The sequence below is a fragment of the Sarcophilus harrisii genome, chromosome 1, assembly GCF_902635505.1.
Source record: "Sarcophilus harrisii chromosome 1, mSarHar1.11, whole genome shotgun sequence".
Lineage (NCBI taxonomy): Eukaryota > Metazoa > Chordata > Mammalia > Dasyuromorphia > Dasyuridae > Sarcophilus > Sarcophilus harrisii.
Genome location: NC_045426.1, coordinates 508,258,820 through 508,275,608, shown reverse-complemented (window position 1 = coordinate 508,275,608; position 16,789 = coordinate 508,258,820). Strand labels below are relative to the sequence as shown.

At 31.5% G+C, this 16,789-nt stretch overlaps 1 protein-coding gene across 3 annotated transcripts in view; it reads left to right on the top strand.

The window, feature by feature from the left end:
• PTPN2 (protein tyrosine phosphatase non-receptor type 2) overlaps positions 1-15,890 on the top strand; it is an 89,862-nt gene extending 73,972 nt beyond the window's left edge. The window contains exons 8-11 of one of the 3 annotated variants that reach the window (XM_031946666.1): positions 3,916-4,100; positions 7,036-7,137; positions 12,084-12,118; positions 15,516-15,890. In XM_031946666.1, coding sequence (XP_031802526.1) covers positions 3,916-4,100; positions 7,036-7,137; positions 12,084-12,118; positions 15,516-15,526 — 333 coding nt within the window. In that variant the 3' untranslated portion in view covers positions 15,527-15,890. Of the gene's footprint in view, positions 1-3,915; positions 4,101-7,035; positions 7,504-12,083; positions 12,119-15,515 lie in introns of those variants that run through there. The other 2 variants (XM_031946667.1, XM_031946665.1) reach the window with 2 other exon arrangements.
• The last annotated feature ends 899 nt before the right edge of the window (positions 15,891-16,789 follow it).

Sequence of the window (16,789 nt, the reverse complement as noted above, 5' to 3'; positions counted from 1 at the left end):
AGGTTTTATTTCTGGCAATTTATGCCTCTTACTGGCATTTTTTACATTTGTCCAAGTAGAAAGCCAGGCTTCAATGAAGGGTAAAATAATACCTTAGATTTACCCATGTATATTCTGGGAACTATTTAGCATTCTTATTGGGTACCTTACTTTAGCCAAATGTTAATAGCTGTTTCTTTTCTTGTTCTCTTATCTCCGTGTTTTAACTACTTTCTCACTGATGAGTGATGAGGGAGAAAAAATTGTAGGAGTCAGTGAGCATTTATTGAGCTCTTACTAAATTCCAGACACTGCTAAGCATTAGAAATACAGACAAAAAAGGAAAAAAGCAGTTTTATAATAAATTTCAGTTATTTAAGGTATGATTATGAATAGTTTAATTGTGTAATGATATGCCCAGCAGATATTATGGTGATAGAATTTCCCATAAATGGTACTCATGGAAATACATAGCACTTTTCACCTAATGATATAAATCTTGGTTGTGCTGTATTTTCTCTGTTAGTAAAAAATAATGCAGAGAAAACAATATTCTTGTTTTTAAAAAAGAGAAAAAAAATCATTTTTGTTGTTGCTTATGTTACTTAAGACATCATTATAATTGTGTTAACAGACTGTGATTCAGTTAAATTTTTAAAAATATGGCTCATCTTCTTACTGCCAAAAAAGATAAACTCTTTTGACATAAAGAATTATTTTCCTTTCTAAGCAAACCTGAAAAATCCCAAGTTGTAAGAGTAACTTCATCATTCTAAACCAAACTCTTAATTATATTGTTTAATTTATTATCCTATGAGCATTTATTAAAATACCTACTGTATGACCTGCATTATTTTACCTTTTGAGGATACAGATTAAAAAGAAGAAATATTCCCTTCCTTCCAGGAACCTACATTATATAGTAATAAAAAACCTGCTGCAAAAAATATAAGTTAAATGGGGGAAGAGGGGGAGATTGGCAGCTAGAGAAATGTCAGGCTTTGGAAAGGGTTACTTGAGGAGAATTTTGAAGGAAGTAGAATTCTAAGATGTGGGAGTGAAGTGAGAATGCATTCTAGAAGGATCCCCATTGCAAAGGTACAGACTGGAATGTTGTAAGGAACAAGAAGAATGCCAGATTGACTGGGATGTAGGATATAGAAAGAGAAGTAATATTTACTGAAGTTAGCAAGTGGGATTGGAACTAGGTTATGAAGAGCTGAAATTTTAACAGAGGAGCTTATTTGATCTTGAGGTACTATTTACAGGAGCCCTTAGAGTTTCTGGAGTTGGGGATTGACATGATTAGGTATATACCTTAAGAAAAACACTTGGAGATGGGAGATACTTGAGACAGATAACAAATTTGTGAATTACAGTGATTTATCACTGGAACACTTGGGCCTGAGCCTTCAATATATCATTGCTCACTCTTACAACTACTTCTAATCACACATTTAATTCATAATTTTTCTTAAAAATTTTATGAATGAGTCTAAAATCTAAAGAGAATTGTTATCTTTGACTGCCATTGGCTCACTTAGCAAATAAGTCTCTTTGACTTACTCAATTTTATGGCTCCTTGAGCTTCCTTATTATTGATTTACATTGATTACAAAAATTTTTATATAATTTAATGTCATCTTTTTCTCCATCCTTTTTCCATTGATCAGGATTAATCACTTGTTTAAGGAGGTCAGATATGATTTTATCATTGTATGCCAACTTTTTTTTTTTAATCTTTAACTCAATTGTAAGTCTTGACTATATACAGGCAGCTGATTTGGGAATGAGTCCAATATCAATAATATGTCATTTCTTCTCTCTTAAAATATATATTTTGTTTTGGGAGATAGCATTATACCCAGTGCCTTCTGACTTTGTTTTTTCCAAAGAAGGTATTCATTGCTATATATAAGCAAAAGCTGTGTAACCTACAGATTGTTGACCTTTCTCGTGTCTTATTCTAAAATCTTATTTCTAACATATTCTTTACCATCATTATATAGTCCCACCTTTTTTCACTGAAGTCGATGTATTTATATTTGTTCATTTAGTTTCGAGGTCTTAACAGATTTTATATATAAATTTATTTTTCTTTTCACTATGTACTGTAGGTGTTAATTTATTTTTAAAATAATTTTCACAGTAATATCTCTGTAGATATTTAACTTTTGCAAAACAAGATGACCAAATATTCCATAAAATGTTTCTTTTTGCCTTTCGTTGCACAAAACCAACTCTACCAGTTTCTTTAATTGCCTCTCTTTGAAGAGAACCTGTGATACATTTTATCAGATAGCTACAGCTGTATAGAGAAATTGTCAAGATTGTTACATTTCAGATCATCCAGTAATATATCTATTTATTGGTCACTTAATAAATCTGTCATAACAGCCTAATTGATTAATTGATGTTCAAGCAGTCTAAAACTGTGTGATTAGTAGAAGCTATTTATAGAAGCAGATCACACAGGGTAGTGGGTATTTTATATTTTTCTTTGATGTTTGCTCTTTGCCAACAATTTTATTACCACATAGGCAACATGCTGATGAAGACCCTTTCCATATGTAGCTAGCCTCCTTGAAAAGCAAACTAAAATCTGTTAAGAAAAGCTATATATTCAAAGTTTTTCTAACATAATACAGCTTGTCAAAACTTTTCATTTTTCATATCATGGCCTTCAAGAATTCTCCACTTCTGACTTCAACATAGCATTTTTACTCTCTCTTGTTGTTTGCTTGCATTTTGTTTTCATTCTCATTTTTTTTCTTCCTTCTTGATCTGATTTTTCTTGTGCAGCAAGGTAACTATATAAATATGTATACACATATTGGATTTAACATATATTTTAACATGTCTAACATGTATTGGATTACCTGCTAGCTAGGGAAGGGGATGGAAAGAAGGAGGAGAAAATTTGGAACAAAAGGTTTTGCAAGGGTCAATGTTGAAAACTTACCAACATATGTGTTTGTAAATAAAAAGCTTTAATTTTTAAAAAAGTGCTTAGAAATGTTTCAATCACAAAGGATATATTACATGGTTTTTCATGTAAAAGATTGTTTTATTTTCTAAAGAAAATCATGAGCAAGTCATTTTATTTAATAAATTATTAATAAACTACTTTGGACAAGTCAAAAAAAAAAAAAGAATTCTCCATTTCCACACTATAATATGTAACAAAAGAAACCTTCATTTTAATGAATAATTTGTGATAATTTATGATAATCACTGAGCTGAAATTCCTTTAAGGAAAAAAATGGGTGGTTAAACAAGGAATGAAATTTCATAAGAAAAATTTAAAACTAAAAAATAAAAACCTGTTCTTAACATATTATTTTCTTTTTGGTTTTCACCATAGCAGTAACCATTATTGTGATAGAAGTATTGCAGTAACAGATGGTGCTGTCTGTTGTTAGCTCTTGGGGCCTGGGAATTTTAAGGAAGTTTTTCCCAATCCAGCAATAGGTTAGTTCTCAGGTCTTTGAGTTTGCAGTAAGACAAACTAGGCAGCACACCTAGATTAAGAAGCTGGCAGATGACCTATCACCATTTGATCATGCCAAATGTTTCATTTTCATTATCACTAGAAAGTGGGAAATTTCTTTATTATTTCAATAACAAAATTCTCTTGGACAAGAACTAGATATATATACTTAGACTAAACACTTCTAAGTACTAGTGTGAGATTCAGTATAATTTTTTTAGACAAATCACTCATAAAAAAAAAAAGGAAGTGTTGCTTACCCTTAAGTATAATTGGTGATGTATTCTAAATTAATAAAGTGGCTAATATTGTACTTTTTAAAACATTGATTTTTTTTAGGTTCCATGTTGCACTTTACTTTTCTTTCCATTTAGAAATAGCAGAATAGAAATATCTTGTAAAGAAGATGAGGTATTTTATTAACCACCATTTTTCTCCCACTTTAGAAGCGTTGGAAAGAACTTTCCAATGAAGATGACGCACCTAACCATGAACATTCACCACCTCATCCAATAATTACTGGAAAGTACAATGGAAATAGAATGGGGTTAGAAGAAGATGAAAAAAGTGACAAAATAAACGCAGAACTCTCCACCAAGATGCAGGATACTATGGAAGAAAGCACTGAAAGGTAAGTTTCGCGTGTCTATTATTATCAAAGATGTAAAAGAAGTATAAGTACAGCCCCTACTTTCAAGGAATTTAAATTTTATTTAGGAGATAACGCTTATAGTCTAGAATACTAGATTAAACACAAGTAGTATCATGGGCTGACTTTTGGCTGATAACAGAATCACATATCCTAGTATGTTTGAACTGTAATTATAACTTACTACTAACCCTAAATTGACTTTACTACTTCACTAAGGTGAATAGTTCATTTTCATTTACCTGAATTTAGAAGTTGTGTACTTTTTATTTTACTGACAGAAATGTCTAATAATTTAATACATTTTATCATGGGTTCTGCATATGGGCCGAGAATTAAATCACTGTCATATCTTGTATATTAATCCTGGAGTCTAATTTGAAGGGTTTATTAACTTTAAAAATATGCAGCCTTAATGAGCCCAATATGATATAGATACCCCTCAAGTTTATTATAAGAATAGATTGCTTATTCTTATATATTGTCTCATATATGCAAATCTGTCTACATCTTTTGCAACTACTCAACTTCAGACATTCATAATCAGACATGTCACATAATAGGTGATTTTAGAATGGTTTTTAACTGGTCTTTCAGTATCCAGGATTTCTCTCCAATCTCTCCCTCTTAGACTTTTCCAAACCCTTTCACATTGTAGTGTTTTTTTTTTTTTTAATAGCCTTTTATTTACAGGTTATATGTATGGGTAACTTTACAGCATTAACAATTGCCAAACCTCTTGTTCCAATTTTTCACCTCTTACCCCCAACTCCCTCCCCCAGACGGCAGGATGACCAGTAGATGTTAAATACATTAAAATATAAATTAGATACACAATAAGTATACATGACCAAACTGTTATTTTGCTGTACAAAAAGAATCAGACTCTGAAATATTGTACAATTAGCTTGTGAAGGAAATCAAAAATGCAGGTGGGCATAAATATAGGGATTGGAAATTCAATGTAATGGTTTTTAGTTCATCTCCCAGAGTTCTTTCTCTGGGCGTAGCTTCACCATGTAGTTTTCATAAAATCTTATCATCTCCAAGTTGGAAGGGAATTCAGACACCATCTTAGCTGACTTAAATCCAAACAAGAATCTAAAAGAGAATTCCCTCTTCCTAAGGCATTCCATTTCACTTTTTCCTCTCTCTATTTGTTTTAGGAACTTTTTGTTTATATTAAACATAGATTGGCCATATAAAATAGTTAATATAATATGTAATATAAAATGGAACAAGAGAAATCAATGATTTTATGAGTCAGCAAGAAATATTAGAAAAAATTAAGATTGACGAAATATTTTTTTAATGTAAACATCTAATCACAAATGGTTGACCTAGAGACAAAAAAAAAGTATTTAATGCATACAAAAAGATTTCATTCAAGTTCTTTGAATAATTTGAAGGAGCTCTAGCATGATGTGTAGTACAAACATTCAAATGCAGAAGAAACATTCCTTCTGAATCAAATAGTATTGAGGGAGATAAATCAGAAAAAAAACATATCTTGAAAGTGGATTGGTTGTGTTCTGAGGGATTTAAGAGGAGAAAGAAAAGTAAAAGGAGAAATATACTAGAAATAAGGGGAAAGGGGGTGAATAAAACTTGCTACTTATAATTTGAGAGTTTTTATAAGAAAAGTATACAAACATGGAAGAAAGAATGGGAAGTATACATTAGAGGAACTTCATTTTTATCTGAAACAGAAAAGAAAAGTTGGACACTCACATCATAGTGTGGAAATATATCAGTGTTAATAAGAAACAGACAGAAATGGATGGGGATTTAAGAAGAAAGATAATAAATACCTAAATACCAGGAAGAAAATAGATTTTATCATTCAAAATTGAGCATAATTTTAACATACAAAAATCTACATAATATAGTGAAATTTCTCTGTGTATTTAATAATAATAAAAATAAGAACTGTTCATATGTTTATAATGGTGAGTTTATAAAAAACGTTTGCATTACAACACTTTTGTGACAAAGGCAGTATTTTCCCAACTTACAGTTGAGGAAATAATCTCAGAAGATAGTGACTTTTTCATGGTCATATAGCAAGCAAGGATAAAATGTAGGATTCAAAGCATTTTTTTCAGTGTACCAAAGAGTCACATTTTATCTTCATAAGTTTATATATAATGTCTTGTCACATGAATTAAAATTTGTATATCCCTTTCTTTATAATGTCTTTTATGGATGGTCTAGAATAATTCTACCATATTATTTTTATGCTGAGATGTTTCAGTATATATGTTATACATTAGAACCAGTATTTTAACCCAAGCTTTCTTAACTGCCAAGTTTGGTGGCATTAACCCTTCTTCCTGTATAAATTAAATGGTTTGATTAGGCCAAGACTTACCTATGATTTGTATCTCAAACTGGGAATAGTCCTTATCTAACTGGAATCCTTAAACGATATTACTCTGGTGTGTAATGATTTTGAAGAAAGAAAAGATGGTTTTTTATTATGTCCAGCTCCTTTCATAAAATGTCTCAGAATTGAGGGGCTTTCTTTAAAACAAGGTTAGAACAGAACATAAAGCCAGAAAGAAAATCCTAAAAAGATAAGCCTGATGATAAAAGAGTACTTTAAGTTCTTTTCTTGTACTAAAACTCCTGTTCCTCTGGCAAAACAAGAAAACCATACACACTTTACAAAAGTCTCAGCAAAGAAAAACTTTGACTTAACTTACAATGAGATAAAACTTTTAGAAATTGATTGCATTTTTCACATTAAGTATAAAGGTAATTTGGAATTTCAAGGGTTTTGTTTTCTTCAAATGCTTTTCTCTATGGAATTAGTTATGGGGAATGTTTTTTTTTCCTTTGATCTCTTTCTTTTATCTTGAGTAAGCAGTAAAATTCAACTCGACTGTTTGCTTATGTATTTATTTTTTGTTTGTAGTGCTGTTCGGAAACGATACCGAGAGGACAGAAAAGCTAATACCGCTCAAAAGGTTCAACAGATGAAACAGAGGCTAAGTGAGACTGAACGAAAAAGAAAAAGGTGGTTATATTGGAAACCTATTCTCACTAAGATGGGGTTTGGTGCAGTCATTTTGGTTGGCGCTTTTGCTTGCTGGACATTGTATTCTCAGCAGCATTCTTACAAGTAAAATCTTAATTTGCACAGCAAGCTTCTGCACTAGTAGTTGATTGAGTTGCTGCTGCAGTTAATTGCTAGGGCTTTGTCTCTTAGCAGCAAGTTCCCCTACTCGTACCTGAAAATGTCATAATAGAATAGACACCAACCAGATAAGTGATGGAAATCAGTCACAAATCAACATCTCAGGACTTTGACCTGCAGGTACTTCTGAAAACCAAACTGTAAACTGCTATATAAAATAAAGATGTTAATGTTTGTTTTCAAGAAGAGTTTATAATTTTTTTTTATTTTTTTGCAAATGTGTTGATACACTTAAAAAGATACATTTCTCCAAATTAAGCTGAAAAACCCTTGGCCAGGGGGATCTATCTATATAGGTTGTCTAGGTTTTAATTCATACACCTGATACAAGCAATAAACATTGTGGTTTTATCTACATTAAAACAAATGATCCTTAAAGATGTACATTATGTGTAATGTATTCTCAACATGGGCATCAACATTTTATATTCTTAGGATAAATATATTTTATAACTGCTTATTTAATCTGTCCTTTTGTAGTTAACTGTACTTTTGAAAAAAGCCCCGTTTGAAAGATCTGTTACTGAAAAAAAAAAAATTATTTTAGAACTGAGTGTTCTGATTTGTGCATTAAATTAGATGTACTATATAGATTTTCATTATTACTAGAGATTTGGTATTAGTGATTAAAAGTCTGACAAAGCAATTTTTACTGTATATTTTGCATTCTATTGTGTTTTGCTATTTCCCAAACTGAAAAATAACTCAAAACCAATTCCCCCAAAAATCATTTAAAGAAAAATGCTGCTTATTAGGGACACTGTCAGGTAACTCTTAATTCCAAACTGTAAGGATCTATAAAAATTTATTTTTCTAAACTTCGTTATAATAATATTTTCATAAGAGTTTCAGTGATAATACATTAAAACTCTAATTGAAGGTAATGCATACGATTGAAGAACTAAAATATAAGACACAAGCTTAATTCCAGTCCATAGTTTCATTTTCCTGAACCTGCATGAAATAATGAACATTTGGCCGAAATTTTTATGTTCTCAAGGGGAATTTTAAAATTTTCTGAAAGATTTGAACAAAAGATTAATTTTTGCAGCCTGACCGTGTCCCTTTAAATTCTTTATGCTATTGTTGGAAAAAAAGAAAAAAGAAAACTTTGGCTTTTAAAAACATATTGTTTTAATAGAAGCTATGTTCAGAGTTTAGAATGCTCTTCAGAGTGCTAGCTTTATTAAAGTTCCAACATTCCATTCAACTTTTAGCTTGTCTGTATTTTGTGACTTTCAATTTACATCGCAAATATTTGGAAGTTTCTGAGAAATATAGATAGTCTAGATAAGCATCTTAAAATGTTTTGGTTGAAATTGTTGAGTGTTCAATTACATCTAAAGTACTTGATATAGATTGTAGGTGATACAGCTACTTATTAAATAAGTTTTTTTTTTTTTTTTAACTTGTGCCTGTGTCCTAATTCAGTATTGTTTTCTTTAAATTTTTTAGTTAAGAGGGGGTATTTCTTTTGCATTTTTACATTACATCTGTTCTGGTGCCAACACCATACATTTGGGGCATTATCCAGACCTAAATTTATTCCCTGCATTATCCTTGCTTTCCACCTTGGTTTCTTTTTCTACTTTTGATTCAATGTTTGCAAAGTATATTTGGATCTCACGTTACATGTTACATTAGATTTAGTTAACCAGCTGAAATTGGATTTGTTGATGAAAATTTTTTATGATGCTTACATTGGTGTAGTGGAAAAAGCACTGCATTTAGAGTCAAAACCTTGGATCTTGGGCAAGTCAAATCCCTCCCTCAATTTCCTCATTTTCCTCTAAAATGGAAGGTTTAGATTAAATGGTTTCAAAGCTCTCTTCCAACTCTCAACCTGTATGAGCCTGCGTATATGTAGTTAGTGCTAAAAAGACAGTATCCTTTGATGTATTTGGAGTGGTTCATAATCCATTCATTACTCCCCGTTTGGAGTAATTCATAGTTCTAAGATATTTTTGTTTCAACTTTCCTTATCATTCTTTGTACTTAATTTGTTTAACATGTCTTTTGTGAGAACTAGTGTAGTCAAAACTCACTGGGCCCACCAGTGGGTCCTTACAAAGAGTGAAGTCTTCCTGGAGGAAGTTTACATTTTTCTTGTGGAAATGCTGGAAAATCTATTGAGTTAGTCATGTCCCCAAACTTGAAAAATTACTGGAAAATTTTATATGGACAACATTTATCGATTTTGTCCTAGGGCAGCTAGGTGGTGCAATAAGAGTGCAGGGCCCGAAATCAGGAAGATTCCTCTATTGAGTTCAAATCTGGATTCAGATACTTACTAGCTCTGTGACACTGGACAAGTCACTTAACCCTGTTTGTCTTATCTTACTCTTCTCTAAAATGAACTGGAAAAGGAAGTGGAAAACCACTCCAGTATCTTTGCCAAGAAAATCCCAAATGGACTAACAAAGAGTCAGACATGACTGAAAACAACTTAACAAAATACAAATTCATAAAAATTTGTGGTAATGTTTTGATATCCTTGGAAATTTGGCCACAATCATACAGAATTATTTATTAAATTAAGAAATGCATAGATACAACCAGTATATTATAGCAGAAAGAATATTAGACTTAGAACCTCGGTTTGAATCCTACTCAGATACTCTACCTCTGCAATCTTCATATCTTTTTAAGACTTTGTTTTCCTCACTGGAAAAATGAGGATGTTGGATTTCTTGAGATTCAAAATTCCTTATAGCTCTAAATCTATGAACCATTATCATCTACAAGTTTACATTTTAAGTTAGGAGTTTACAATTTAAGATGGACATTTCATTTTTAAAAATTAATATACTTAAGATTTATTAATTTCATTAGACATTCATTACACAGAGGTCTATGGAAGTTAACTGTATAGGTTATATTTTGTTTAACTAGAATTGATTCCTTCCGTTAAAGAAGAAATAAGGAGAATAAATAATAGTTTATTCTGTTTGTTTTTTAGAATGGCTATTTACTCTGTTTTCCAGTTAATATCTGGGTGCTTTCCTATCAATCCTTGCTCAGTGTTTGGCCTAATGCACAATGGTCAAATGGATACATGATCTCATCAGTATGGCTACTTCCTGCTTTGGTGTAGATTTCTCCCCAGTCATACCTTCTCATGGACAGTATATTATCAAAGCACAAATGTGCCACAAGGGATCAATCCAGTATAATGGAACCTTTCCTCTTACTCTTTTAATGGTTTTATGAATCCCAGTATAGAGCTCAGACCATGTGTTTACATGCTCAGGCATGTTATCTTGTGTTCTTTCTATATAATCATTCCACCTCCTTTTCTGGTCCTTTCACCATCACATCTTTAATGCAAATCAATGTTGATTTCTTTTGGCTAAGAAAACAAATTAAGTGATAATAAATTTTTATCAAAGGCCACTTTATATCAAATGACTATTAATTCTTTCTATATTTTTTTTTTGTGGAGTTTGCAACTGATATAGAATGTTCTCCTTTCTGTTTTGGATTGCCCAATTTATTTGGGTTAAAAGCCTTGTTCCAATTCTGGTGATTTATTTATTATGAGGGTAAAGAAAATATGTCCAAGTATTCTAATAACACAGTTTACAGCTATGTTCATTTCATGTTCAGAAGGTTTGGAGAATAGTCCAAATGTTTTGCCTCTTGCTTTTCTTTATATGTGCCCTAGTTCATCCCATTGGTCTTTTAGCATTTTTATCACAGGATGGCCAGGAGAAAGGGAGGGAAATGACAATATTAGTGACATTCAGTCAACAAGTTTTTATTAAGTGCTTACTTATCGTATGCCAGGTCCTATGCTAGTCAAGTTATCCATTTAATAAGAGCTTTGATCTGTCACACAGAGGTTATAACTTGCTTTACATATCTGGGATCTATTTATCCATTTACTTATCTGTGTTCTTCTTATCCTCTGTTGTCCTAAATAACATTTGTATAAATCTGTACTGGTTTTTTTAAAATAGGTTATAAAAGTAGTTAGTTTGTATTAATAGGATACTGCATTTTTTTTTTTTTTTTGCAATAATTTCTTGTTTGCTTTCAGCATCAATCGACCAGCTTGAGTGAGGCCTAGCATTTAGAGAGAAATATCCTGATTCTTCTGCAGATAGAAATGTTCCTGCTGTTAATTCCTAAAATGACATTCAAGGATTAGAGTCAAACTATTCTCAGAAAACTGAAAGAAACATTTTTATCTTTGTTAAATGTAAGCTTTATAATAATCAAATTCAAACCTGAAGTTTTGATGGGATTCAGTTATCTTATTTACTGTCTATTATACATATTAAATTCACATTGGTGAATGCATTTCCTATGTAATCATCACTTTATAGACATCTATAAAGGAAACATGAACTACTATGTTATATTATTGTACACTAAGCAGCAGAAATTGATATTTTCCCTTAAACTTTCTTTTTGACCTTCAGAGAGATCTATGAACAACTTTAAAAAAAATACAGCAATATAAGCCAAGTATCATCATATTTTAAGACTAATATCTTCTATTATGTACCTCTAGCAGAAACTGGAGTTCTATAGACTCAAGTTCACATCTTCTACCTTCTGCCAAGTCCAAGACTAGAGAGAGACAGTTGAAAGAAGAATAAGATAGAAGTAGTTAAGTGGAAAATAATAGTTATTGGTTTGTCCGTTCAGGGGCATAAAGAATTAGCCACATCCTTCGATCTAAGGCAGAATGAGCAGTCAAAATAATCTCATAGATTGTATCTAACTGGTTGGTGGATTCTGCTTTTTGTTCCTGACCTCAGGTGTTGCAAGTACTGCCAGTTTGGACTTAACAGAGGTGTGTATTCACAAAAAAACAGATCTATATTATTAAACATATCAATCATAGTAGAATTTCATGCTTTTGGTAGCCTGTATTTTAGGGTGAATTTGTTTTTTGTTTTGGATTGTTTTGTTATTTAACCAAATAAAAATACCTATTTTGCCATTAGACAAAATTTTAGATTACATGCATGCAACAGGATATTTTTTTTTTTTATTTCTAGCCTGTCAAATTAGACAATAGAAAACCAAGTTTTATGACTTTAAATTAAATATCTGGTTATCTATTGGATCATCTATTATTGTGGGGCTAAAGAAAACTTTCATTCGTGTTTTTCTATAGTTTTGTTGTTTGAGTTTGCTATTTGTTATGTGTATTTTTCTTAGGAAATAATATTTAGGGATGACTTCAAAAGTTTTTCCCTTGCTAAGGACAAGATACAAAATCAGCAGGGTCATCTCATTCAAATGTAAGAAATAATTTAATTTGTGTACTCTCTCATCAACTTTTGGTTTAATAAGATAACTCATCAATTATTTATTGAATGCTTACTATGTGTTTAGCACTGGCATAGAAAATTAGTGGATAATTTAGGGAATATGAGTTCCTTTATTTTCATTGTTCTTTCCTAAAATGACTTTCTTGAAAATTGTTAAGTATTTTGAGCCCTTGATATTTCCTCCTCAGTAGTAAGATATGATATTCTAAGGACAACTCAGAGTAATTCTTCACAGCATTTTTCTTCCCCTAGTTTCCAGATAAATAGTGTCCTCTTTGCAACGTGGGTCCTTAAGATTTTTATTCTCCTTTGGGGAGCATTCTGTTTTTTATAATCATTTCTGATCCTTTTCCTCTAGTGTATTTTGTTTTCCCCTAATCAGTGGCATTTTTCAATATAGTCACTGATTCACATAATAAACTTTGTCCAAAGGGCTTTGATGTTATCACTCAACTCAAACTCAAATAGGAAAAAAAATCTCTGAAAGTCCCTGCCCATCATCAAACTTGAAACACACAGAACTAGTAAGGACACATAATTGGAAAATGCTATTTTTAAAATTTAGTTATCCTAATCAGAAAGTTGGTTTTACATTTGATATACAATAGATTTGAAGAACTTAATTAAAGCTACTTACATTACATAATCACCTCTAATTGGTTCTAGTTACTTAATAAGTATATTATTTGAAGTTTTAAAATTTAGGACATCATTGACTTCATGTTCTGTTTCAAGAAAATGGTGAATATATTTTTTCCTCATTGCATCTCAAATGGCTAGCTTGTAATATTTATACAAAATATATAGTCATAATTCTGTTGATTTCTTGCCACCACCATTAAAAAAAAAAAAATAGGACACTTAGTCTTTGACTCGGGAAAGAGAGTCAGGTAATTTTTTCCTATACAAAAACAATGCTTTTTTTTTAGAGACTTTTGCACTTTGCCATCACTCTGGTATGAGCTTTGTATAAATGCCCGGGCAAAAAATTGCATCTGTGTAAGGTTTGACTTTTTCTTATTTCAGATTTAAATCAAAAAGCAGGATTTTTCCATTAATATATTAATTTGCTATGGAATTCAGAGTAAGGAAAATAGATGGCTTAATGAAATAAGTATCTTGCATAAATGCTTTATCCAAATATAAGAATCACTAACCACATTTAATTTAGTTTGATTTAATTTAACTAGCCATTTCATTTTCTCTTGTTGGGAGAAATAATCAAAATAGTAGCTTAAATTAACTAGTAATATGCTTTACTTGACAAACCTAACTTTTAACTTAATCTTACAGACAACAGATATTTTATTGATACAATATATCAGTAGAGAAAATGGAACTAAATTTTTTTAATGACCTTTTTCTGCCAGACTCTGCTAATGTAGTAAATATATAAAGAACCATAGTTCTACACACTCAAAGGGGGAAAAATTTTTACCAGAATAAAACTCTGCCACCATTACCATAGTCTCTAAATCAAAAAGAGTTTGTTTAAATGTTATTCCTTTATTTATCTATTTATTTAATCATTTATTTATTTTTAGTTATCAGAGCTTTTAGTGGCTACATGGAAGATGAATACAAATTACTCTTTACAACTAATCCTTATTGTACCTGCCACCTTAGATATTGAGATTTCTTAGGAGATACATCTGTTAATGTTCCAAAGCATTACTTAGAATCATCCATTTAAAGATGAGAATTTCCATTAAATACTTGACTCTGGTCATGTTTGAACAGCAAAGCAAAAGAAGCTTTCTAAGCATGACACAAAGCTGTGATGCCTAATTTAGAGAAAGGGTGGTGGCGTTTGCAGAATGAAGTAGATCTAAAATGTAGGAGGTTTGATTGGTCCAATTGTGAGTGTGGTGTGCTTCATGTATTTAGAGATTCTGTAATGGAATATTTGCATTTTTGCAGGGGTAGACAAGCATTAACCTGAATAAAAGTGAGGTGATTACAAATCTTCAAGAACATAGTTGTAGTATTTATCTTAAAATGAGCATATTGGATACTCATGACAGCTTTTTTTATCCTCAGGGCTCAGCACAATACCTTACATATATTAGGCACTTAATAAATTTTGATTGACTAACTATAAGTTGCACAGAAAAATGGCATCCTCCATGACAGAGGAAAATTCCTCACATGAGACTTAACTTTGCTTTGCCATTGAAATCACAGCTTCAATCCTTATATCTGTTTTAAAGTCATTTCATCTCTTATTTGTGCTATAACATGCTAATTTGGACTCATGCTTATTTATTTTAGATTTGATATTAAACAATAAATATCTTGACTTGTCCATGTCTATTTTTACACTAATAATTCATAAAATAAATAGAATCATCTGTGACATTAGAAACCCCTATTCTGTGGTTGTCAAATTAGTATTATTTACTACAGAAAAGGAAGATAGCTAGTAAAAGTACACATTTTTTAAAATATAAGCACCTTAAACTCATATTGACAACACTGTTATTGGATTAACATATATTAAATCCCAAAATAATAGAAAATTGGGCCAACACTAATATTGATAAACTGCTCCAGGCACCTACAAAACCTACCTGGCAGTATGTCATGTGAGCAGGATCATTATGGGATTTGAGAGGAAATGAAAAAGGGGGCTACTCTAAGTTTGTTTTGTTTTGTTTTGTTTTGTTGGTGATTTGCAAAGAGGAATTTACATTATAGTGTTTTGATGTAAGCTAGATGATGAGGAATTTTACCGTAGACAACTGGAACAATTAGTCTAATGATTGAATGTAGAATGTTGGAACATTTTTTGGTTGCTTTTTTTTTTTTTTTTTTTAAGTTTTTGTAAGTCATGTGCTTGTGTGTGTCCATGTGGGGGGGAGGGAGTTGAATTTGTATCGAATTGGTGATTTTGTTTTATATTATATGTTGTAGGCCAAGATTGACTGACACCTAAATCTTCATGATCTGTGAATGTTCTGAAGCTATAAATTTTGAACCATTGACATGCAAAGCAAGACCTGAAGCCCTCTCCGGGAATCAAAGTGAGGTTTGATAAATCTCTATAGAGTACCTCACAGTTATCTGTTTACAACGTAAACTATACATCCAGGGGACGAAGAGCACCCACCAGCAAGAAGACTTTGCAAAACTTATAAATTTGATGTATTAAGTGTTTTTTAAATGCTTGTAAGAACTGTAGAAAGATGTAAAAGGAACAAAATAGGAGAGAATACTTTGTAATGTACTGCCATTCTTACTGTATTTTTATACGTTTTGGGCAGCAATTAAATATTTTTTTTAAACTGATGTGTTGCTCTTTGTGCATTATGTTAAAAAAAAATTGTTCCTCAATTTTTAAAATTTATTTTTGCCTTTGAACTTTTACAAATAGTGATTGGCATTAAAATGGCATTTTAATATAAACGATGGCGACAGCTTCTGTTAGTAGCTGCTGGGAGCATGGCTATTTAATGTAGTGTTTGTGTCTTGATGAACAGAAAACCCTGTCAGGGACCAGTAGTTCTAATCATGTTTGTGAAGCGAAAAAATGAATCAATATAGATTGCAGTGGTGCTGACACTGTTTGCGAAGTCAGTGGGACAGAAACTATTATATATTACATAAACATACTAAATGTAGCAGATGACACAAACCTGGGAGAGATTAACATCAAGACAGAGATGTGGACAATAAGCTAATAAAGTAGACTAAGTAAAGATGAATGCAATGTCTTAGATTACAATTCTCATCCACACAAGCCTAAGATGAGGATGGCATGGCTAACAAAAGAGCTCACGTGAAAAAGACTAAGGTTTTAGTGGATCATACACTCGATGGAAGTCAGTCATTGTGATGTAGCCAAAAGAAGTAATTTATCTTAGGTCCATTAAGAGAGGTGGTTATAATTTATAACCTGTGGTTATAAGTTTTATATATACATAAAGTTTTATATATTTACAGTGATTGGAAGAAATCTCAAGCATTGTGTAAAATTCTGCATACCTCATTTTATAAGAGATGTGGAGAAGCTAATGGTTGACCAGAATCGTATGGAGACTGGCATTCAGGAACTGAGAGAAGAAACTTAAGGATCTTTAACCTTGAGGAATGCACAAGAAACTGTTTAATTGAGATCTTAAAAGTACTTACAAGTTTGATGTGAAAGAGTAAGGATTAGAATTGTTCTTGGCTCCCAATGGCAGAAT